Source organism: Salmo salar, chromosome ssa13 (assembly GCF_905237065.1).
Source record: "Salmo salar chromosome ssa13, Ssal_v3.1, whole genome shotgun sequence".
In the NCBI taxonomy this organism is placed as follows: Eukaryota; Metazoa; Chordata; class Actinopteri; order Salmoniformes; family Salmonidae; genus Salmo; species Salmo salar.
The window spans coordinates 92484415-92508373 of NC_059454.1; the positions used below are offsets into that span (position 1 = coordinate 92484415).

The 23959-nt window shown below is 41.6% G+C and overlaps 1 protein-coding gene across 1 annotated transcript in view; it reads left to right on the forward strand.

The window, feature by feature from the left end:
- The window catches only part of LOC101448024 (melanopsin-B), a 33322-nt gene extending 14555 nt beyond the window's left edge, over window positions 1-18767 (forward strand). Inside the window, exons 4-10 of the mRNA XM_045692781.1 lie at window positions 171-342; window positions 8065-8226; window positions 10338-10445; window positions 12396-12570; window positions 16354-16485; window positions 17286-17410; window positions 17470-18767. Coding sequence (XP_045548737.1) covers window positions 171-342; window positions 8065-8226; window positions 10338-10445; window positions 12396-12570; window positions 16354-16485; window positions 17286-17410; window positions 17470-17671 — 1076 coding nt within the window. The 3' untranslated portion in view covers window positions 17672-18767. The remainder of the gene's footprint in view (window positions 1-170; window positions 343-8064; window positions 8227-10337; window positions 10446-12395; window positions 12571-16353; window positions 16486-17285; window positions 17411-17469) is intronic.
- The last annotated feature ends 5192 nt before the right edge of the window (window positions 18768-23959 follow it).

The window sequence follows — 23959 nt, forward strand, 5'->3', positions numbered from 1 at the left end:
TCACTTTCCCATCACTCTTCTTCGTCTCTCTACAGGTGCACTGATACAATAATCTCCTCTCTCTTTCTCAAACACTTGATCTCCAACCCTGACACTTACCCTGACCGTAGCCTTAATCCCAACCTTAACCCCAACCCCAACACTAATCTTAACCCATTGTCCCTCACCAGGTTCTTATATCCCTGAGGGCCTGATGACCTCCTGTACGTGGGATTATGTGACCTCCACACCAGCCAATAGGAGTTACACTCTGATGCTATGCATCTTTGTGTTCTTCATCCCACTGGCCATCATCTCCTACTGCTACCTCTGCATGTTCCTGGCCATACGCACTGCCAGTAGGTAAGCTGATACATTCACACAACCATGCAGTGGTGGAAAAAGTACTCAGTTGTCATACTTGAGTAAAAGTAAAGATACCTTAAAAACCTCTAAAGGATCAGCCCCTTTTTTCAATTTTCGCCTAAAATGACATACCCAAATCTAACTGCCTGTAGCTCAGGACCTGAAGCAAGGATATGCATAACACTTTTAAGTTTGTGGAAATGTAAAATGAATGTAGTATAATATAACACATTAGATCTGGTAAAAGATAATACAAAGAAAAAAACATGCGCTTTTTTGTATTTTTTTGTACCATAATCTTTGAAATGCAAGAGAAAGGCCATAATGTATTAATCCAGCCCAGGCGCAATTTAGATTTTGGCCACTGGATGGCATCAGTGCATGTGCAACATTTTAGACTGATCCAATGAACCATTGTATTTATGTTCAAAACGTTGTATCAAGACTGCCCAAATGTGCCTAATTGGTTTATTAATAACTTTTCAAGTTCATAACTGTGCACTCTCCTCAAACAATAGCATGATATTCTTTCACTGTAATAGATAATGTAAATTGGACAGTGCAGTTAAATTAACAAGAATTTAAGCTTTCTGCCAATATCAGATACAGTTGAAGTCGGACGGTTTACATGCACTTAAGTTGGAGTCATTAAAACTCGTGGTTCAACCACTCCACAAATTTCTTGTTAACAAAGTCGGTTAGGACATCTACTTTGTGCATGACACAAGTCATTTTTCCAACAATTGTTTACAGACAGATTATTTCACTTATTCAGAGGGTAGTGCAAACCTCCAACTACATCACTGGGGCCAAGCTTCCAGCCATCCTGGACCTCTATACCAGGCGGTGTCAGAGGAAGGCCTTAAAAATTGTCAAAGACTCCAACCACCCTAGTCATAGACTGTTTTCTCTGCTACCGCACGGCAAGAGGTACCGAAGCGCCAAGTCTAGGTCCAAGAGGCAACTACCCACAAGCCATAAGACTCCTGAACATCTGATCAAATGGCTACTCAGACTATTTGCATTGCCCCCCCCCTCTCTTTTACACTGCTGCTACTCTCTGTTATTATCATCTATACATAGTCACTTTAATAACTCTACCTACGTGTACATATTACCTCAACTAACCGGTGCCCCCGCACATTGACTCTGTACCGGTACCCCCCTGTATATAGTCTCGCTATTGTTAATTTACTGCTGCTCTTAATTACTTGTTACTTTTATTTGTTATTCTTATTTTTTTAAACTGCATTGTTGGTTAGGGACTCGTAAGTAAGCATTTCTCTGTAATTTAGTCACATTTGATTTATTAAACATAAGAATGAGTGTGAGTTTTTGTCACAACCCGGCTCATGGGAAGTGACAAAGAGCTCTTATAGGACCAGGGCACAAATAATAATAATGAATAATTTTGCTCTTTATTTAGCCATGTTACATATTTGTTAATAAAAAATTGTGAATAACTCACCACAGGTTAATGAGAAGGGTATGCTTGAAAGGATGCACATGACTCTGCAATGTTGTGTTGTATTGGAGAGAGTCTCAGTCTTAAATCATTTTCCACACACAGTCTGTGCCTGTATTTAGTTTTTATGCTAGTGATGGCTGAGAATCCACTCTCACATAGGTATGTGGTTGCAAAGGGTATCAATGTCTTAACAGCGCAATTTGCCAAGGCAAGAAACTCTGAGCGCAGCCCTATCCAGAAATCTGGCAGTGACTTCTGATTAAATAACATTTTCACAGAACCGCTTGTTGCAATTTCAATGACGCTCTCTTGTTCAGACATCGGTAAGTGGACTGGAGACAGGGCAGGAAAGGGATAACAAATCCAGTTGTTTGTGTCGTCTGTTTCGGGAAAGCTGTGTAATTGCGCACCCAGCTCATTCAGGTGCTTCGCAACATCACATTTGACATTGTCCGTAATCTTGAGTTCATTTGCACACCAAAAAATGTACAATGATGGAAAGACCTGTGTGTTGTCTTTGTTAATGCAGACAGAGAAGAGCTCCAATTTGTTAATTTTTGCCTCAATTTTGTTCCGTCACATTGAATATAGTTGCGGAGAGTCCCTGTAATCCTAGATTCAGATCATTCAAGCGAGAAAAAACATCACCCAGATAGGCCAGTCGTGTGAGAAACTCCTCATCATGCAAGCGGTCAGACAAGTGAAAATGATGGTCAGTAAAGAACACACTTTAAGCTATACTTAATATTTTGTCCCTTGATAGCCAGCACACCATATATGTCCATATAATTTCATAATACCCATATCATTGCATAATGCAGAAAATACATGAGAGTTCAGGGGCATTGCTTTAACAAAGTTAACCATTTTCACTGTAGTGTCCAAAACGTATTTCAAGCTGTCAGTCATTCCCTTGGCAGCAAGAGCCTCTCAGTGGATGCTGCAGTGTAACCAAGTGGCATCGGGAGCAACTGCTTGCATGCGCGTTACCACTCCACTCTGTCTCCCTGTCATGGCTTTTGTGCCTTCAGTACAGATACCAACACATCTTGACCACCAAAGTCCATTTGATGTCACAAAGCTGTCCAGTACTTTAAAAATATCCTCTCATGTTGTCCTGGTTTCCAGTGGTTTGCAGAGAGGATGTCTTAATTGACCCCCCATAAACATAACGGACATATACCAGGAGCTGTGCCAGGCCCGCCACGTCTGTTGACTCATCCAGCTGTAACGCATAGAATTCACTGGCTTGTATACGAAGCAGAAATTGTTTCAAAACATCTCCTGCCATGTCACTGATGCGTCGTGAAACAGTGTTGTTTGATGAAGGCATTGTATGTATAATTTTTGGGCCTTTTCTCCCAGCATTGTTCCAGCCATATCCGTGGCAGCAGGAAGAATTAAGTCCTCCACAAAAGCTTCACTGAAGCTGGAGACTCATTTTTTACCATTTTAATCTTTATTTAACCAGGTAAGCCAGTTGAGAACAAGTTCTCAATTACAACTGCGACCTGGCGAAGATAAAGCAAACCAGTGTGACACAAACAACAACACAGAGTTATACATGGAATAAACAAGCGTACAGTCAATAACACAATAGAAAAAAAGAAAGTCTATATACAGTGTGTGCAACTGGCGTGAGGAGGTAGGCAATAAATAGACCATAGTAGTGAAGTAATTACAATTTAGCAGATTAACACTGGAGTGATAAATGAGCAGATGATGATGTGCAAGTAGAGATACTGGTGTGCAAAAGAGGAGAAAAGTAAATAAAAACAATATGGGGATGAGGTAGGTAGATTGGGTGGGCTATTTACAGTGGACTATGTACAGCTGCAGCGATCGGTTAGCTGCTCAGACAGCTGATGTTTAAAGTTAGTGAGGGAAATATACGTCTCCAGCTTCAGCGATATTTGTAATTCATTCCCGTCACTGGCAGCAGAGAACTGGAAGGAAAGGCAGCTAAAGAAGGTGTTGGCTTTGGGGATGACCAGTGAGCTTTAACTGCTGGAGCGCGTGCTACCGGTGGGTGTTGTTATCGTGACCAGTGAGCTGAGATAAGGCAGAGCTTTACCTAGCATAGACTTATAGATGACCTGGAGCCAGTGGGTCTGGTGACGAATATGTAGCGAGGGCCAGCCGACGAGAACATACAGGTCGCAGTGGTGGGTGGTATAAGGGGCTTTGGTAACAAAACTGCATCCAGTTTGCTGAATAGAGTGTTGGAAGCTATTTTGTAGATGACATCGCCGAAGTCGAGGATCGCTAACTTTAAGCATAGGCTGTCAGAGCAGCTCACAGATCAAATCAAATCAAAGTTTATTTGTGACGTGCGCCGAATACAACAGGTGTAGACCTTACAGTGAAATCCTTACTTACAGGCTCTAACCAACAGTGCGAAAAAAAAGGTATAGGTGTGTGTGTGTGTGTGTGTGTGTGTAGGTAAGTAAAGAAATAAAACAACAGTAAAAAGACATTTGAAAATAATAGTAGCAAGGCTATATACAGACACCGGTTAGTCAGGCTTATTGAGGTATTATGTACATGTAGGTATGGTTAAAGTGACTATGCATATATGATGAACAGATTGTAGCAGTAGCGTAAAAAGAGGGGTTGGCGGGTGATGGGACACAATGCAGATAGCCCGGTTAGCCAATGTGCGGGACCACTGGTTGGTCAGGCCAATTGAGGTAGTATGTACATGAATGTACAGTTAAAGTGACTATGCATATATGATAAACAGAGAGTAGCAGCAGCGTAAAAAGAGGGGTTGGGGGGGCACACAATGCAAATAGTCCGGGAAAGCATTTGGTTACCTGTTCAGGAGTCTTATGGCTTGGGGGTAAAAACTGTTGAGAAGCCTTTTTGTCCTAGACTTGGCACTCCGTTACCGCTTGATTTCACCTGTACATAGCCCATCTGTAAATAGCCCATCCAACTACCTCATCCCCACATATTTGTTTCTCCTTTGCACCCCAGTATCTCTACTTGCGCATTAATCTTCTGCACATCTATCACTCCAGTTTTAATTGCTAAATTGTAATTACTTTGCCACTATGGCCTATTTATTGCCTTACCTCCCTAATCTTTCCTCATTTGCACACACTGTATATCGATTTTTTTCTATTGTGTTATTGACTGTACGTTTGTTTATTCCATGTGTAACTCTGTGTTGTTGTTTGTGTCGCACTGCTATGCTTTATCTTGGCCAGGTCGCAGTTGTAAACGAGAACTTGTTCTCAACTGGCCTACCTGGTTAAATAAAGGTGAAATAAAATAAAAATACAAAGGAAATTGGGCTTGCCTGTCCTAGCCACTCGGTAGCTTACCATATAAGATGCTTCTGGACCCTTCATATTAATGGTATCTGTTGCTTTTATACATGTCTTAAAACTCGAAAGTCGTTTTTATTCTCGATCCAAAAACTCCCTTAGCTTATTTTTCAATTTGTCATGTTTCGTTTCTAAATGTCTGCACAAGAGTGAAGGTTTCCCACAAGAGAGTAACAGTTAATGTGATTGGATGTTAATTATTTGACTAGGCTACCTGTGTTTGACATTGTGTTGTTATTTCGCTGAACACTAGATGGTTTAATTTTATTTTTGGCAGTGAAACGAGGCTACTCAGGCGAGAAAAAAAACTCACGAAAATGTATAGCCCCATTGTAAAATATAAAGGTACTGTTTGAAAATGTGAAGATGGAAAAAAAAATGTTGAATCACATTTTTATTTGGCGTACCGCCGACGGCATTGCGTACCCCAGTTTGGGAATACCTGTTGTAGAGTTTAGTATTAAATGACTCACCCCTTCGAGATAAAATCCCGTTAATGGGATTGGTTGGACAACAACCAGTGAGATAGCACGGCGCGAAATTCAAAAAAAGAAATCTCAAAATTAAAATTCAAGTATTATACGGCATTTTAAAGATACTCTTCTCGTTAATCCAACCACATTGTCCGATTTCAAAAAGGCTTTACGGTGAAAGCAAAACATTTGATTATTTTAGGATAGCACCTTTCCTTTGCCTCCAACTCCTTTCCATACGTGGAACGGATGTGGGTGGGGCTAGGTCTACATATAGGTGCTGTTTTCAGAAAATCCACAAAAGCTCTGACGAAGGCCGTTAGGCCGATACGTAAGCTTATTAAATATCAGTGATACTATCAAGATCAGTGTGCGGTTTCCTTTTTTTCCTTCATCCTGTTTCAACTGTTGCCATGCACCTGCAACAAGATTGCTCAGATGTGCGAGTGCCTTTTGAATCTTAGGATAGCACCTTAGCAAAAAAAATAGAAAACAGCCATTTTCCAAGCACAGATAGCCGTCTCAAAAACCAGATATACAGCTAAAATTAAGCACTAACCTTTGACAATCTTCATCAGATGACACTCCTAGGACATCATGTTAGACAATACATGCATTTTTTGTTCGATCAAGTTCATATTTATATCCAAAAACCCCATTTTACATTGGCGCGTGACGTTCAGAAAATGTTTTCTTCCCATAACGTCCGGTGAATGGGCACATCAATTTACAGAAATACTCATCATAAACGTTGACAAAATGTATAACAATTATTTAAAGGATTATAGATAATCTACTCCTTTATGCAACCGCTTTGTCAGATTTCAAAATAACTTTACGGAGAAAGCACATTGTTCAATATTCTGAGTACAGAACTTAGCCTTCAATGCTAAGCTATACAGTTAGCCTACAACCACGGCGTCGACAAATCTCTAAAATATGTTCGAAATATTTTCTTACCTTTGCTGATCTTCGGCGGAATGCACTCGGAAGGACTCCCACTACCACAAGAAATGTTCATTTGTTCTGCAAAGTCCATAATTCATGTCCAAATACCTCTGTTTTGTTGGCCCATCCAGAACACTTTACAATGCCATGAGGCGTGGGCACAAATCCATAGACGAAAAGTTCAAAAGTTCCATTACCATTTGTAGAAACATGTCAAACAATGTTTACAATCAATCTTTAGGGTATTTTTTTACGTAAAATTGCGATAATTTTCCAACCGGACAATAGGTATTCATCCCAGAAGAAAAATAACGAACAGCGAACTCGCGTGCATGCGTGCCACGAGACACCTGTCCTCAGACTGGCCACTGATTGACCGAGCCACAATTTTCTGCCCGGTAACAGGATATGGATGAAACCAGTTTCTAAAGATTGTTGACAGCCAAGGAAGCCTTAGGAGGTGCATCGTAAACCCTATGTCACTGTAGTTTCTCAAGGGATTCAAAAGAAGAATTACATTTCTCTTTTTCTGGGCCAGAGTAGTAACCTGTTTAAATTGGGTACGTTTTTCATCCGGCTGTGAAAATACTGCCCCCTAGCCCCAAGATTAAGTAAAAATCTAAAAGTATTTGGTTATAAATTTAAGTATCAAAAGTAAATGTATGGAGTAAAAAGTTCATTATTTTCTTCAGGAATGTAGTGAAGTAAAATAGTAAAGTAAAGTACAGATACCCCAAAAAACGACTTAAGTAGTACTTCAAATTATTAGTGTTAAGAGAATGCCAAGAGTGTGCAAAGCTCTCATCAAGGCAAAGGTTGGCTACTTTGAAGAATCTCAGATATATTTGCATTTGTGTCACGTCCTGACCAGTAAAAGGGGTTATTTGTTATTGTAGTTTGGTCAGGGGGTGGCAGGGGTTGTTTGTTTTGTGTGGTTCGGGTTTTTTGGTTTATGTTCTACATTTTCTATTTCTATGTGTTTATCTAGTTTTTCTGTTTCTATGTTGGGGTTTTGGTAGGACCTCCAATTAGAGACAGCTGGTTGTCGTTGACTCTAAATGGAGGCTATATTTAGTTGGGGTTTGTTTCACTTGTGTTTTGTGGGTGGTTGTTCCTAGTATAGTCTGTGCACCTTACTGGACTGTTTTCGGCGTTTGTTTTGTTTAAGTGTCTTCTCGTTAATAAAGTAAAGAAGATGATCAATATACCTGCTGCATTTTTGGTCCAATCCTTATGACGACCGTGACAGTTTGTTTAACACTTTTTTGCTTACTACATGATTCAATATGTGTTATTTCATAGTTTTGATGTCATCACTATTATTCTACAAAGTAGAAAATAGTAAAAATAAAGAAAAACCTTGAATGAGTAGGTGTGTCCAAACTTTTGAGTGGTACACACACACACACACATACACACACATACATTCAGATGATGGGGCCCTCTGGCTGTCTGTCTTCCTCTGACATTCTCTCCATCCCCTCTCCATTGCCCACAGAGACATGGAGAAACTGGGCAGTCAGGTGAGGAAGTCCACCCTCATCCAGCAGCAGTCCATCAAGACAGAGTGGAAGCTGGCCAAGATTGCCTTTGTGGTCATCATCGTCTATGTGATGTCCTGGTCTCCCTATGCCTGCGTCACCCTCATCGCCTGGGCTGGGTAACTATGGAGTGGGGTTCAGTCCCCATATTCATAAAGCGTTTCAGTAGAATTGCTGAACTAGGATAAGTTTATCCTGTTTTTAGACAATTTTGAATAAGATTACATGGACATGGGGGAACTGATCCTTGATCAGCACTCGTACTCTGAAAAACTTTATGAATTATGCGCAAAGATCTACACTACATGGCCAAAAGTATGTTGACGCCTTCTCGTTGAACATCTCATTCCAAAGTCATGGGCATTAATATGGAGTTGGTCACCCCCTTCGCTGCTATAACAGCCTCCACTCTTCTGGGAAGACTTTCCATTAGATGTTGGAACATTGCTGCGGGACTTGCTTCCATTCAGCCACAAGAGCATTAGTGAGATTGGGAACTGATGTTGGGGGATTAGGCCTGGCTCGCAGTCAGCATTCCAATTAATCCCAAAGGTGTTCGATGGGGCTCTGTGGAGGCCAGTCAAGTTCTTCCACACCGATCTCAACAAACCATTTCTGTTTGGACCTCGCTTTGTTCAGGCTATTCCCCAAACTGTTGCCACAAAGTTGGAAGCACAGAGTCGTCTAGAATTTCATTTTATTCTGTAGCGTTAAGATTTCCCTTCACTGAAAATAAATTGCCTAGCCCAAACCATGAAAAACAGCCCAAGACCATTATTCCTCCTCCACCAAAATTTCAGTTGACACGCATTGGGGCAGGCATATGTAGCGTTCTCCTAGCATCTGCAAAACTCAGATTCGTCCATCGGACAGCCAGATGGTGAAGCGTGATTCATTATTCCAGAGAATGCGTTTCTACTGCTCCAGAGTCCAATGGCAGTGAGCTTTACACCACTCCAGCTGACGCTTGATATTTCGCATGGGGATCTTAGGCTTGTGTGTGGCTGCTTGGCCATGGAAACCCATTTCATGAACAGTTCTTGTGCTGACATTGCTTCCAGAGGCAGTTTGGAACTTGGTAGTGAGTGTTGCAACAGAGGACAGATGATTTTTACGCGTTTCGCGCTTCAGCACTTGCCGGACCTGTTCCGTGAGCTTGTGCGGCCTACCACTTCGTGTCTGAGCCGTTGTTGCTCCTAGACGTTTCCACTTCCCAATAACAGCATTTACAGTTGACCGGGGCAGCTCTAGCAGGGCAGAAATTTGATGAACTGTTTTGTTGAAAGTCACTGAGCTCTTCAGTACGGGCCATTCTACTGCCAGTGTTTGTCTATGGAGATTGAATGGCTGTGTACTCAATTTTATACACCTGTCAGCAATGTGTGTGGCTGAAATAGCCGAAGCCAGTAATTTGAAGGGGTGACCATATACTTTTGGCCATGTAGTGTACTTGTTGAGACACTTAGGCAATGATTATAGTTCGAGGGCATGTGAGCTGGGTATGAATGATCAAGAGGCATGAATAGGGGTTTTATCTGACTGTGTTGATTCAGATATGAAGCTGAGAATTTTTGTACTGCAGAACTTTGTGGTAATGCCGAAGAATCGGTGATACATTCTCAACGAAAATCACTCCAAATCCTCAGAGTAAGGCTGGGATTGGTGCCGAATAGCAGGCACGTCTGTCGAAGAGGTGAGAGTCTGAGACAGACTGTTTTGGGAGTTTCGAAAACGTTGTTTCAAACAGAGACTGTTTGAAACAGATGGTTTTGAGAGTTGTGTATGGGGAGCGTCCTGTACGTACTGCAGCAGCTTGGCCATGAGTGTACTGTTAAGGCCTTACTCACACCTCCAAGTGAGTGGATGTGAAGAGATGAAGTGCAGTCTGTCGGAGAGAAAGGGATTATTAAGCGTGTGATTCCTCATTCTCACTAGGCGACACTTTTGGGCCACTGCCGAGCCATACAAACAGGCTGCACAGGAGCTACCTAGGCAGGCAGTGCAAACAGGGTGACCAAGGCACAGACAGGCAGGGACTGACCAACGCATGACTGACCATCCACAGACATACTGTACACACACATACAGTTAAGACTCCAATCTTATTGTTTGAGGGTGGAAGCAGAGCAGAATGGAATACTGCCATGTGTCAGTAAAACCTGAAGGGTTCAGAAAACTTGACATACCTGTGAGGCTTGTAGTGTCCTATTCATATTATCTCTCCTTTCAGCTATGGACGTGCCCTCAGCCCCTACTCCAAGGCCGTCCCTGCTGTCATCGCCAAAGCCTCAGCCATCTATAACCCTTTCATCTATGCCATCATCCACTCTAAGTACAGGTGAGTACAGTCATCTCAATGTCTCCCTCCACTAGGGCACAACTCAAAACATCTTGGAAGAATCTCAGTTGCATACTCCTCGCGTCTTTTCTCCTCTCATCTCTCCTCTGTCATGACGTTGCCCTCTTTGAGTACAGGGAGGACAGTTGACCCCCTCCCCCTTGCACCATCCCCCAACCTACCTCCCCCCACCCAGGTCCTGTGTGAAGGGGTGGTAAAATTCCAGAGGAGAATCACTTGCCACATGGCCCATAGAGAGACACAGGAAATTCTTCCAACTCACAGAATTGGGGAACCGAACGACATTTATGTTCTGGAGAAGGTATAAAAGATTGGTGAAGAATCCAGCTACGAACTGGTCCGCTTGGTACAATTTTGTGATACTCAGAAGAGACAATATAGCCATATTACCATAAAACTGTTTATATAATAGCCTCAGCTATGGGACTTGCATCCAAATGGTGGTATAAAATGTATTAATTAGGATAAAGCTATTTGTAATACGTTGAGATGCCATGTACTGATGTTAATGTGATAGAATGTATTTCTGTTCAAAAGCTTAGATCAGTCATCGGCACGCCCCCCAGGGACATGGACAGGACAAGGCGTCATGTGACAAGCCTGTTCTATGTTCACTTATAAAACCCCACCTAGAAATTATTTCTTGAGACCAGCTTACCTCAGAAGAGAGAGCCAAGGTTTGACCATCCAATTACTCTACTGAAAGTTAACTATATCACTTGGTTAAACTTTTAGACTATCGAGACCGACAGAATAAGAACAAGTCTTTGATATTAATTATTAGTCTGCAGCTAAGTAAATTATATCATTGAACGCGAAGACCAACGAAATATCCATTCTATAACGACATTAATGAATGTCGCTTTGAAAGATCCATTCTAACCGAGAGAGAGAGAGAGAGAGAGAGAGAGAGAGAGAGAGAGAGAGACTCTCCAACAGAACGACTCTCCAACAAGGATCACGATGACACACTGAGCGTAAATATATATTGATTGCAATTGTTCCCGAATGAGTGAGCGTTCATGTACAAAGGATTACCATATCAATTGTTAATATTTATCAACTCTGTGTGCCTCCTCAGTTGCCCTTTATTACCCTTTGTTTAACAGGCCGCCATGCCTGTTTAGCCCACTAGGGCACATTACTCTACCAATTCTTTGTGACGATAATTACTGTTTGCATGCTTTCTGTGAATTACTTAGTTTAGTAAATAAATTATTTTAAGACAATTGATGTATGGATGACTTTAGTAAAGGCTGGATTCGTGCAGATACAACAATTTATGACGTTTGGAATGAGACTGGACGCGAGGTAAAATACACCATTTAAACCAGAAGATAATCGGCCTATACTATAATATAATATATAATGTTATAATATAGGAAAGGTATATTAGGAAAATTATAACTTTGTAATCTGAATATTTTCCTTGGTGCCCCGATCTCCTAGTTAATTATAGCTAAACGATTAATCAGTTTAATCGCGTGATAATAATTACAGGGAGTTATTTTGATAAACATGTCTTCAGTCTAATGGTGCCCCAAAGACACGACACCTCCTTCACAAAACGATTTGGAGGTAGAAGGTCAGAGGGGAAGGACCTCTAGCTTTCTCATACAATGGGTTTTGATAAGGAGGCAAGAAGAGAGGATGCAAGGAGTACGCAGTTGAGATTCTCCCTTAGTTATGTACTGTCTTAACCTGTCATAACCTAAGGTTTGTTTTGGCAAGTTGCCCCCAGGGCTCCTTTGGTGTGATTGGGCTTGGCCATCCAGATGAGACTCTTGTAACAACTGACTTGTTAACTTACAACTGACTTAGGTGATGATGACAGTAGGGAGGGTTTGGTGTACTGCGTGCTTGACATTCTATCCCTCCTTCCCCTTGCCACTCCCCTTTCCTTTCTCCTTTGTTGACTCTCCCATACAGAGACACTCTGGCAGAGAAGGTTCCCTGTCTGCACTTCCTGGCCCAACCACACAGGAAGGGCTGTATCTCTATGTCCAACAGCGAGTCCTCCTTCAGGGACCCTATGCTCAGCAGACAGTCCTCCACCTCCAAGACCAAGTTCCATAAAGTGTCCTCCATGTCCACCGGAGACACAGTGAGTTGTTGTGCTTACTGTACCAGTCAAAAGTTTGGACACACCTACTCATTCAAGTGTTTTTCTTCATTTTTACTATTTTATACATTGTAGAATAAGAGTGAAGACATCAAAACTAAACTATGAAATAACACATATGGAATCATGTAGTAATCAAAAATATATTTTAGATTTGAGATTCTTCAAAGTAGCCACTCTTTGACTTGATGACAGCTTTACACACTTTTGACATTCTCTCATCCAGCTTCATGAGGTAGTCACCTGGAATGCATTTCAATTAACAGGTGTGCCATGTTAAAAGTTAATTTGTGGAATTTCTTTCCTTCTTAATGCGTTTGAGCCAATCAGTTGTGTTGTGACAAGGTATGGGTGGTATACAGAAGATAGCCCTATTTGGTAAAAGACCAAGTCCATATTATGGCAAGAACAGCTTAAATAAGCAAGGAGAAATGACAGTCCATCATTACTTTAAGACATGAAGGTCAGTCAATATGGAACATTTTGTCACGTCCTGACCATAGTAAGTTGTTATTTTCTATGGTAGAGTAGGTCAGGGCATGATGGGGGGGGGGGGGGGTTTGTCCGTTTTTGTATTTCTATGTTTAGTTTCTAGTTTTATATTTCTAGGTTGGGTTTTGTTTGGCATGACCTCCAATTAGAGGCAGCCGGTTGTCGTTGGCTCTAATTGGAGGCCATATTTAAGTTGATGTTTGTCCCACTTGTGTTTTGTGGGTGATTATATTTTGTGAGTGTGTTTGTTCCTTCTGCGTCATGGTTTGTTGTTTTGTTCTGTCTGTTTATTTTGTATCGCATTAAGTTTCATGGTCCAATAAATATGTGGAACGAAACCGACGCTGCATTTTGGTCCGATCATTCGAACAGCCGTGACACATTTCAAGAACTTTAAAAGTTTCCTCAAGTGCAGTCGCAAAAACCATCAAGCATGATGATGAAACTGGCTCTCATGAGGACCGCCACAGGAATGGAAGATCCAGAGTTACCTTTGCTGTAGAGGATAAGTTCATTACAGTCAACTGCACCTCAGATTGCAGCCCAAATAAATGCTTCACAGAGTTCAAGTAACAGACACATCTCAACATCAACTGTTCAGAGGAGACTGCGTGAATTAGGCCTCCATGGTCAATTTGCAGCAAAGAAACCACTACTAAAGGACACCAATAAGAAGAAGAGACTTGCTGGGGCCAAGAAACATTCGACCGGTGGAAATCTGTCCTTTGGTTTGATGAGTCCAAATGTTTTATTTTTGGTTCCAACTGTTGTGTCTTTGTGAGACGCAGGGTAGGTGAATGGATGATCTCCTTATATGTAGTTCCCACCGTGAAGCATGGAGGAGGAGGTGTGATGGTGTGGGGGTGCTTTGCTGGTAACACTGTTTGTGATTTATTTAGAATTCAAGGCACACAACCAGCATGGCTACCACAGCATTCTGCAGCGATACGCCATCCCATCTGGTTTGTGCTTAGTTGGACTATCTTTGTTTTTCAACAGGACAATGAACCAACACACCTCCAGGTTGTGTAAGGGCTATTTGACCAAGAAGGAGAGTGATAGAGTGCTGCATCAAATGATCTGGCCTCCACAATCACTTGACCTTCTACCCAATTGAGATGGTTTGGGATGAGTTGGACTGCAGAGTAAAGGAAAAGCAGCCAACAAGTGCTCAGCATATGTGGGATCTCCTTCAAGATTGTTGGAAAAGCATTTCTCATGAAGCTGGTTGAGAGAATGCCAAGAGTGTGCAAAGCTGTTGTCACAACTTCCGCCGAAGTCGGTTCCTCTCCTTGTTCGGGCGGCGGTCGACGTCGCCGGTCTTCTAGCCATCGCCGATCCACTTTCATTTTCCATTGGTTTTGTTTATGTTTCCCACACACCTGGTTATCATTTCCCAATTACTGGTCATGTATTTAACCCTCTGTTTCCCCCATGTCTTTGTGTGTGATTGTTTATTGTTAAGGTCGGTACGTTTCCGGCTGGTTTGTTCCGGGTGCTGTGTTCACCCGTGTTGGATGGCAACCATTATTGTTTGCACATTGTTTTTGTTACTTTGTGCTATTTTCTCTAGTAAAGTGTGTTGTTCACTCATCTCTGCTCTCCTTCGCCTGACTTCATGCACCAGCTACACCCACCGCCTGACAGCTGTCATCAAGGCAAAGGGTGGCTACTTTGAAGAATGTCAAACATAAAATATATTTTTGATTTGTTTAATTAACACTTTTTTGGTTACTACATCATTCCATGTGTGCCATGTCATAGTTTTGATGTCTTCACTATTATTCTACAATGTAGAAAATAGTAAAAATAAAGAAACTTTTTTGACTGGTACTGTGTATACTGTATATAACTTTTTTAACAATATCACAAGACATATACCATATAATGTAGCAGTATTTAAGTCTAATCTCCAAATCTGTTTAAGACTTTGTCTTATGCATCGTTGGTATAACCAGGGGCGTCATGCACCCCAAAAATATAAGGGGGCACAAAATACGCGAGGATGGCTGATGAGTGGGGCTAGGCCCCTTGTCTGTAAGTTGGAGAATTTTGCTATGTTTTATACCTGAAACAGATTTTCCATGCAATCTAGAGCCATAATCATTATGTTTAATTCTATGTCAAAAATATATTCGTTTTTTCAGAATATCTAAGCATATCTCTTGAGCTGTTTGTATCCTCCTGACTGGTGGTTCTTTTAAAAAATAAAATAAATATGCTTCTGTGCATCTCTGCTAAAATCTAGGTAAAAGATTGAAGAACATGTGAGTCTTATTCAGTACATTTAGTTCTTGCTTGCTTTTCTCAAGTTTACCAACCTTGCCAGCAGGCATGCCAGCTAAGATAGTTAGACAAGCTAGCTACTCTAACTTGATTGATAGCCTGAAATGGCCTCAATAACTAGCTAGTTATGAGGTTGGGAGATTGGGAACTTATCTGGGCTAGCTAAAGACAAAGTTGCTAAATGGCAACAAAAAATGTTATTTATTTATTATTAAAAAGTAAATAAATAAATAAAAGGACAAATCTGAGGGGACGCGTGCCCTGTGCCTCTATGGGCATAACCCACAATAACTTCACTATGTGTTTACATGCTGGATTGGAGATCAGCTGCTGAGTGGGGACAAAGACAAAAAAACCTTCTGGGGCTGAGACACAAACTCCCTGACACATCCCAGGGCTCTTTGCTATCTGGCTGTCACACACAGGCGTCCAGCAGCACTGCAATAACTTGACTATGTGTACATGCTGGATTAGAGCTCAGCTGCTGAGTGAATAACTGGCTAACACACAGCAGCACACCAGGAGCTGTTGGTCTGATGATCTCTATATCGGGGTTCTGTGTGTTTGATGTGGGAGGCCCATGGGGAGAGGTCTGTAGGGGAAATAGGTGTCCCTTCACATTACCTCTGAGCCCTTTCAGAGCTGTGTGCCCAGTGTCCACTGGTCTAGGGAGGGGTAGCAGGGCCCACGTGCCATGGGCAGGCTCAGTACTTTTATGGCTGCCGGTTCCATTTTAGACCTTCTGCAAGTGCTTAGTCCACACACACACAACTAAACACTAGGATGTCCATATCCTGGACATCCTACAGTTGTGTCCAAACACAAAGGATTTACCCAATAATCCCCCTCCAATTTTCGAGTTTTCAGAGTTATCTAGGCATACTTTCTTGAAACTGAATGTACAGCTACATTACATATTTGGACCTGGATGACTTGGCTAACTTGGACCTGGCTGACTTCGACCTGTGTTGTGTGTAACTTTCACAGCAGGTGTGGAGTGACGTGGAGCTGGACCCCTTCGACCAGCAGAGCCAGTCTCTGAGAATCAGCCACTCCTCTGGAGCTCTGAGAGTGAAGGAGTGCAGACAGTCAGCCCAAGAGCAGGCAGAAAAAGGTAAGGTACGGGTTCAAATCAAATCAAACTTTATTTGTCACATGCGCCGAATACAACAAGTGTAGACCTTACCGTGAAATGCTTACTTACAAGCCCTTAACCAACTGCGCAGTTCAAGAAAGATTTAAGAAAATATTTTGCAAATAAATTAAAGTAAAAATTAGAAAAAGTAACACAAAAAAATAACAATAACCAGGCTATATAAAGGGGGTACTGGTACTGAGTCAATGTGCGGGGGTACAGGTTAGTTGAGGTCATTTTTATATGTAGGTAGGGGTGAAGTGACTGCATAGATAATAAACAGTGAGTAGCAGCAGTGTAAAAACAAATGGAGGGGGGGTGTCAATGTAAATAGTTTGGTGGCGATTTAATTAATTGTTCAGCAGTCTTAAGGCTTGGGGGTAGAAGCTGTTAAGGAGACTTTTGGTCCTAGACTTGGTGCTCCGCTACCACTTGCCGTCCGATAACAGAGAAAACAGTCTATGACTTGGGTGACTGGAGTCTTAGACAATTTTACGGGGCCTTCCTCTGGCACCGCCTGGTATAAAGGTCCTGGGTGGCAGGAAGCATGGCCCAAGTGATGTACTGGGCCGTACACACTACCCTCTGTAGTGCCTTACGGTCAGATGCCGAGCAGTTGCCATACCAGGCGGTGATGCAACAGGTCAGGATGCTCTCGATGGTGCAGGAGTGAGTTGGTGGTTAGAACCTTTCTAAATATTAGCTAATTAAAAGTGATGACGATGGTAAAAATGTCATTCACTGCCCATTTATTTGGTGCTCTAATAGTGTTTGTCTCCCTCAGGCTGCCGTCCCCGAGAGGGGCTCACTGAGCAGCTGTGACCACAACCTGGTGTCTGAATCTGTGACCAGGGAGGAGGCTGGGGAGGGGTGGCAGGAGGAGGAGAAGACCCAGGAGAGACCCCCCCAGTCAGCTCAGGAGGAGGTGGAGGAGCCCCCCCCCCACCACCAGCCTCCTCACCCCCCAGGTCCCCCAGCACCCTGAACAACAACAAACAAAGAGATTCTGCGGTTCCACACATCATCATCAGCCCCTCGTCAGAGACGACGGGGCACTATAAGGGGGAGGAACATGGAGCACAGACCCGTGAGGAGAACATGCTACTGTGCCTGCAGAGCTTAAACTGCTCCAATGAACTGCTGGAGTTGGTTGAAAAGTTTCTCTCCTGAAACCCCCCTGGGGAGTCGGTCTGAAGGCTTTGCTGTATGCATGATGTGTGGATGTGGTACTGTCACAATATTGTACAATACAGACAATAGAGAGCAAGTGAGGATTGTCATGGTCCAAGAAGGTTATACTTATGTTAAATACAATCATCTGCTAATGCTTTCACAACTGTCAGAGTATGTGTAATCTACTGTATGATCTTGACACACTTCTGTCCAGTCTTATGTTTGGCCTTATGTTTTAATGACAAACAAATATCTCATGACAAACAATCCTTTGGTCTCCTACAGCAGGCTACTGAGTAGGTTGTCCTATACCTGCTTTAAGGCCTGAGTAGAATCTACCATCACCGCACAAGAACGTAAGGACACTGTAAAGACTCGGATGGACTTGTTTTTTGGTGATCAACCCAGCAGGTCGAAGGATCTTTCTGAAAGTGTTCATTCTAAAACCAAGAAGCACATAATATGAGGACCAACTGATTCACCAGAAATCAATGAGACAAAAGATCCACTTGATTCAAACCAAATGATGCAGCCCAATCCACATCCAAAACATCTAGACTAGAGAGAGTTAGAAAGGCTCAAGCACTGTTACTATACATACAATACTCTTTCTTTAGGGTGAAACTTTGTGTAAAGGAGGAGTATAGAAAATGTAGTAATTTCCTATGATTTAACCTTTGGAAACTAAATCATATAATTACTGAAATGTTTAGAGTATTTTCTGCTTGACTGTACAAGGTTTGATTACCACTTGTTTTTCAACTGTCTACTACTGGGTTTGTAATCCCCATGGACTGTGGAGCATTTCCTTATTATCTGTCACAAGTACTGTATGTTCTGTTGTATGTGCACATGTACAGTATTTCCTGTAGGTACCAGATTACTATTAAATGATGGGTTTGTACTATGTGTGGCTTTGAGAAGAAGGATGGGGGTTTCTATATCAAACTCTGAATAACCCTGCTCGAACCTAAAGTCCTATTTTGGAAGGGAACTCGATGCCGGAGTGATATTGGTTAGGTGTCTACCTATGGGATATGTGTTATTTTAGATGAGGAAATACTTTTACTGCATAAACTCAAATTGCACCCGTGTCTGCTTCCTTGAAATTCTTTCAGGTAGACCTACCAATTTGAGGCATGATAAAACGAGGCAGTTATAGTAATGGAATTGCTTCACCCTTTCTCACCCAAATTCTCTTTCAACTTCTTTTTTGCTCCAGAATATCCAGAGGACTTTACAGCTTATACAGTTATATAATTGTATGAGAGCTTCCCACCATGGACGACTTCTGCAGACCAATAGCTCCAGCTGAGGCACAAAGGCATCAGAATGAGAAGCTCAACCTCGTCATGCAGCAGAATGCAAGGCCCTCTCTGACCTCAGTGGACTCAAAGAGCTTAAGGGACGCCCACCATACAACATGCTTTTCTCACATGATTATTTGTGTGTGTGTGTGGGTGTCTGTGTGTGTGACAGTGTGTGTGTGTGTGCGTGTGTACTGTCTGTCTGTCTGTGGGAGGTGTTGAATGTGTGAAGGCTTGGCGACATGACGCTGCCTTCCCCCCTGACACAACTATTTACTGATCATATCCTCATGTAGCCTGACGGGTGTCTAAAGCTATATGAGATTAACATCTTGTGCAGTAATGGGTTTTGATGTTTTCAATCATTTTCAATAACCACATTGGTTTGAGTGTTATGTTAGCTGATCTTGGAAAATGTATAAGCTTTTGTGGTGTTAGAAATTGACCATTGACTAGATTTAAAGACAGCAGAGCTCTTTGTTATGCTTAGTTAGTTCAGTTCATTGAAGCATGCATGCGTTCAGTGGCATAGGCGCACCCATTCCTTGAATCATATTCGATAAACGTGAATCACTGCCGAGCAATATCAATTAAATGTCAAGTTGTGTGCTCAGTGATCATTTCTCATCTCCAGGATTGAGCACAATTATCTAGGTAACACTTCACCTGAAACAGTTGTTGTGATGCTAATGCACCTCTACCATAAAAATGATGTAACACCTACTGTGCATTTTATTTTCAGGTATTACTGTGTTATGGCATGTATACTGTAAGTGTACCTGTTGCTCCTCTCTATCCAGATCTTTGAGGGTACAGCGTGACGATTATGAGGGTATATGGCTCATGAGGTCTTCATGAGGTTGAACTATAAATCCATCTATTGCATTTTTTTGTGTGACTAATTTCTCTTTCTTAACATTTACAGTAGCTTGTTGCTGTTTTGGACCAGGACCAGGTGAGTGAACCATCTGTCTCTCCACTGAATGTCATTGATCAGTTTAAAACAGAACATGCTGTAGGACAATCAGCAGAGAAATACAAAAATGCTACCCTTATCAACTGATGTCAGACACCCGTTGAGGTTAAAACATGACTTTATCAGCTAATGATCTCAACTCATAAAAGTACATAATCCCCTGTATACCACCTCTGACTCCTGGGCAGCAGCTCCTCCTGTTTCAGCGTACATCGCCTCCAAAAACTTCCCCTGTTACCCTTCGGTTACGCCCAGATTCTCTCCAGCTCTCAGCTCCACTCCATTAGCCTCTTTGAAGACCCTCCTGGAGCTCTTCCAATACATTTTGGATCTCAATTTCCTTTCGTGGTGTGCCTTGTAGTTTGACTTGATGGGAAGCTCTTGAAATACCTATAACTTACTGAATTACATTTTAAGACAACAAAACTAATCTATATTTATTATTATTCTACTACAGTCAAAGCACTAGTGTTGAATATCTATAAGGGTATAAGAAGTACTATCTGAAGGTGGTGGTCTTCATTGCTTGTGTAACAAAGTAAAAAAAAATCCCTTCACAGGTGCAGAGAAATAAATTACTTTGAGCAAAGAAGCAAAGGAGGAAGGCACATATGCATTGAAAGTACAATATGGTGAAAACAACAAGTCCTGCTCTATTGAGCCTCACAAGCCACTTATTTTTGTGTCCTTGTCATACACAAGTTGAATGGTTCTGGTCTTTAACAAGAGTTGATATATATAAAGTAGTCTGTCACTTACCAGGATCAGAGTGTGTGCATCTCCCTCTTTTAAGATTGTACAGTTCAGGGTATTGTTGGCATTGCTGTGCGGGGATAAACTGTATAGGCAGTTGGCATTGCTGCATAACCCATCAATCAGAGTAACTACAGTTGAAGTCGGAAGTTTACATACACCTTAGCCAAATACATTTAAACTCAGTTTTTCACAATTCCTGACATTTAATCCTAGTAAAAATTCCCTGTTTTAGTTCAGTTAGGATCACCACTTTATTTTAAGAATGTGAAATGTCAGAATAACAGTAGAGAGAATGAATTTTTTCAGCTTTTATTTCTTTCATCACATTCCCAGTGGGTCAGAAGTTTACATACACTCAATTAGTATTTGGTAGCATTGCCTTTAAATTGTTTAACTTGGGTCAAACGCTTCGGGTAGCCTTCCACAAGCTTCCCACAATAAGTTCTGTGAATTTTGGCCCATTCCTCCTGACAGAGCTGGTGTAACTGAGTCAGGTTTGTAGGCCTCCTTGCTCGCACACGCTTTTTCAGTTCTGCCCACAAATGTTCTATAGGATTGAGGTCAGGGCTTTGTGATGGCCACTCCAATACCTTGACTTTGTTGTCCTTAAGCTATTTAGCCATAACTTTGGAAGTATGCTTGGGTCATTGTCCATTTGGAAGACCCATTTGCGACCAAGCTTTAACTTCCTGACTGATGTCTTGAGATGTTGTTTCAATATATCCACATCATTTTCTTTCATCATGATGCCATCTATTTTGTGAAGTGCACCAGTCCCTCCTGCAGCAAAGCACCCCCACAACATGATGCTGCCACCCCCATGCTTCACGGTTGGGATGGTGATCTTCAGCTTGCATGCCTCCCCATTTTTCCTCCAAACATAACGATAGTCATTATGGCCAAACAGTTCTATTTTTGTTTCATCAGACCAAAGGATATTTCTCCAAAAAGTACAATCTTTGTCCCCATGTGCAGTTGCAAACCGTAGTCTGGCTTTTTTATGGCGGTTTTGGAGCAGTGGCTTCTTCCTTGCTGAGCAGCCTTTCAGGTTATGTCAATATAGGACTCGTTTTACTGTGGATATGGATACTTTTGTACCTGTTTCCTCCAACATCTTCACAAGGTCCTTTGCTGTTGTTCTGGGATTGATTTGTGCTTTTCGCACCAAAGTATGTTCATCTCTAGGAGACAGAACGCGTCTCCTCCCTAAGAGGTATGACGGCTGCATGGTCCCATGGTGTTTATACTTGTGTACTATTGTTTGTACAGATAAACATGGTACCTTCAGGCGTTTGGAAATTGCTCCCAAGGATGAACCAGACTTGTGGAGGTCAACACTTTTTTTCTGAGGTCTTGGCTGATTTCTTTTGATTTTCCCATTATGTCAATCAAAGAGTTTGAAGGTAGGCCTTGAAATACATCCACAGGTACACCTCCAATTGACTCAAATGACGTCAATTAGCCTATCAGAAGCTTCTAAAGCCATGACATCATTTTCTGGAATTTTCCAAGCTGTTTAAAGGCACAGTCAACTTAGTTGTGTATGTAAACTTCCGACCCACTGGAACTGTGATACAGTGAATTATAAGTTAAATAATCTGTCTGTAAACAATTGTTGGAAAAATGACTTGCGCCAAAAGTGTAGTTTGTTAACAAGAAATTTGTGGAGTGGTTGAAAAACAAGTTTTAATGACTCCAACCTAAGTATATTTAAACTTACGACTTCAACTGTAAGACCACAATGGCTTCTCCGGCTTTAAGATTACTGGGATCCTTGTTGGTTCATTTGCGGTGTTGATGTTGGAGCCTGACCTCCAATCAGGGCTATGAAGAAGAAAGAGGAATCATTTACAGTTTTCTATTTAACCACTAGAGGGCACACCTAATCTGAGCATATAATACAACTCTCAACTACGTTCTCAACAAATGGCAAGAGGAAACGTACACAGGCCAATGTGATATGCCTAATTTGTGGTTAGGAACTGTGTCAATTTCTGACTGGAAAAATTAGACAATGAAACATTTTAGTTACTTGAGTACTCTTTGATCGCCAGCTGAAAATGATTGCAAAGAATAGGCCAAATTGACAGAAATAACACAATTTTGTAATTACAATAAATAAAGCCATCACTGACAGAGACATTGCAATCCAACCAACAGTACTTAGCTGTACTGAACAAAGCAAGGGTACCTCACATGCAAAACACACACCAGTCCTGCTTTAAACATCATTCCTGGTCTATTTTTACTTCATCAGACAAGACATTCACAGATGCTACTATTTCCATTGTGGTTCAAATAAACCTCTAGCTATCTGCTGGCATGAGCCTCTCGCTCCCCTGTAGGCCAGAGGCCTGCAACGGAAAGAATGACATCAGCACCCACTGATGCAAATCAACCAGTTGATTCACTCACGCTGTGTTTAGTTTCTGTACACGGGGAACAGTGGGTTAACTGCCTTGCTCAGGGACATGCGGCAGATTTGAACCTTTCGGTTACTGGCACAACGCTCCTACCAGCCAGATGTAGTGTATATATTTCAAACTATATTTTACTATGTAACTACTGTGTAAAAAAGTGATGTATATGTAGAATGTACATGTAACAAAAAAGAAAAAGGTGTAAAAACAAAGTTATTTTTGTCCTCTGAAGGTGGTGGATAGGCCCAAAAAAAACACACAAAAAAACCCAACATCAATCAAATGAACGTTAAATAAAAAAGATGAAGACAACTCTGAGATAATTACTAAAGTTGACAGATGCTCAGTTGAGTCAAACCTCATTTGAATAATGATAGTACAGGACAGTGGACCAGCAGTCAACTTTAACACACACTCCTATCTAGACTAGACCAGCCAAATAACCACCATAATTACAATAAATAAAGCCATCACTGACAGAGACATTGCAATCCAACCAACAATTATTCCCCTCCTTTAGTCCTCTCCCTTTTCTAGACCTCTTCCTTTAACTTAATTGTGTCTTCTTGATCCCCCCTCTTCCCTCCCCTTACACTTTCAATCTCATCCACTTGAGGAAAAAGCCTGTTCATTCTGTTTATCAAGACTCATCCAGACACATTGAAAATAAACCACATTGAAATGAATACAACTAGAAATTCTATGTGTAATAGGCTACATGATAACAATACACTTTACTCTAAACTTCTGTACGATATTTTGATCCAATGACCTTTGAGCAATGGCCTTTTACGTCACCCTTTATTTAGTATCACTTTGATTTGTC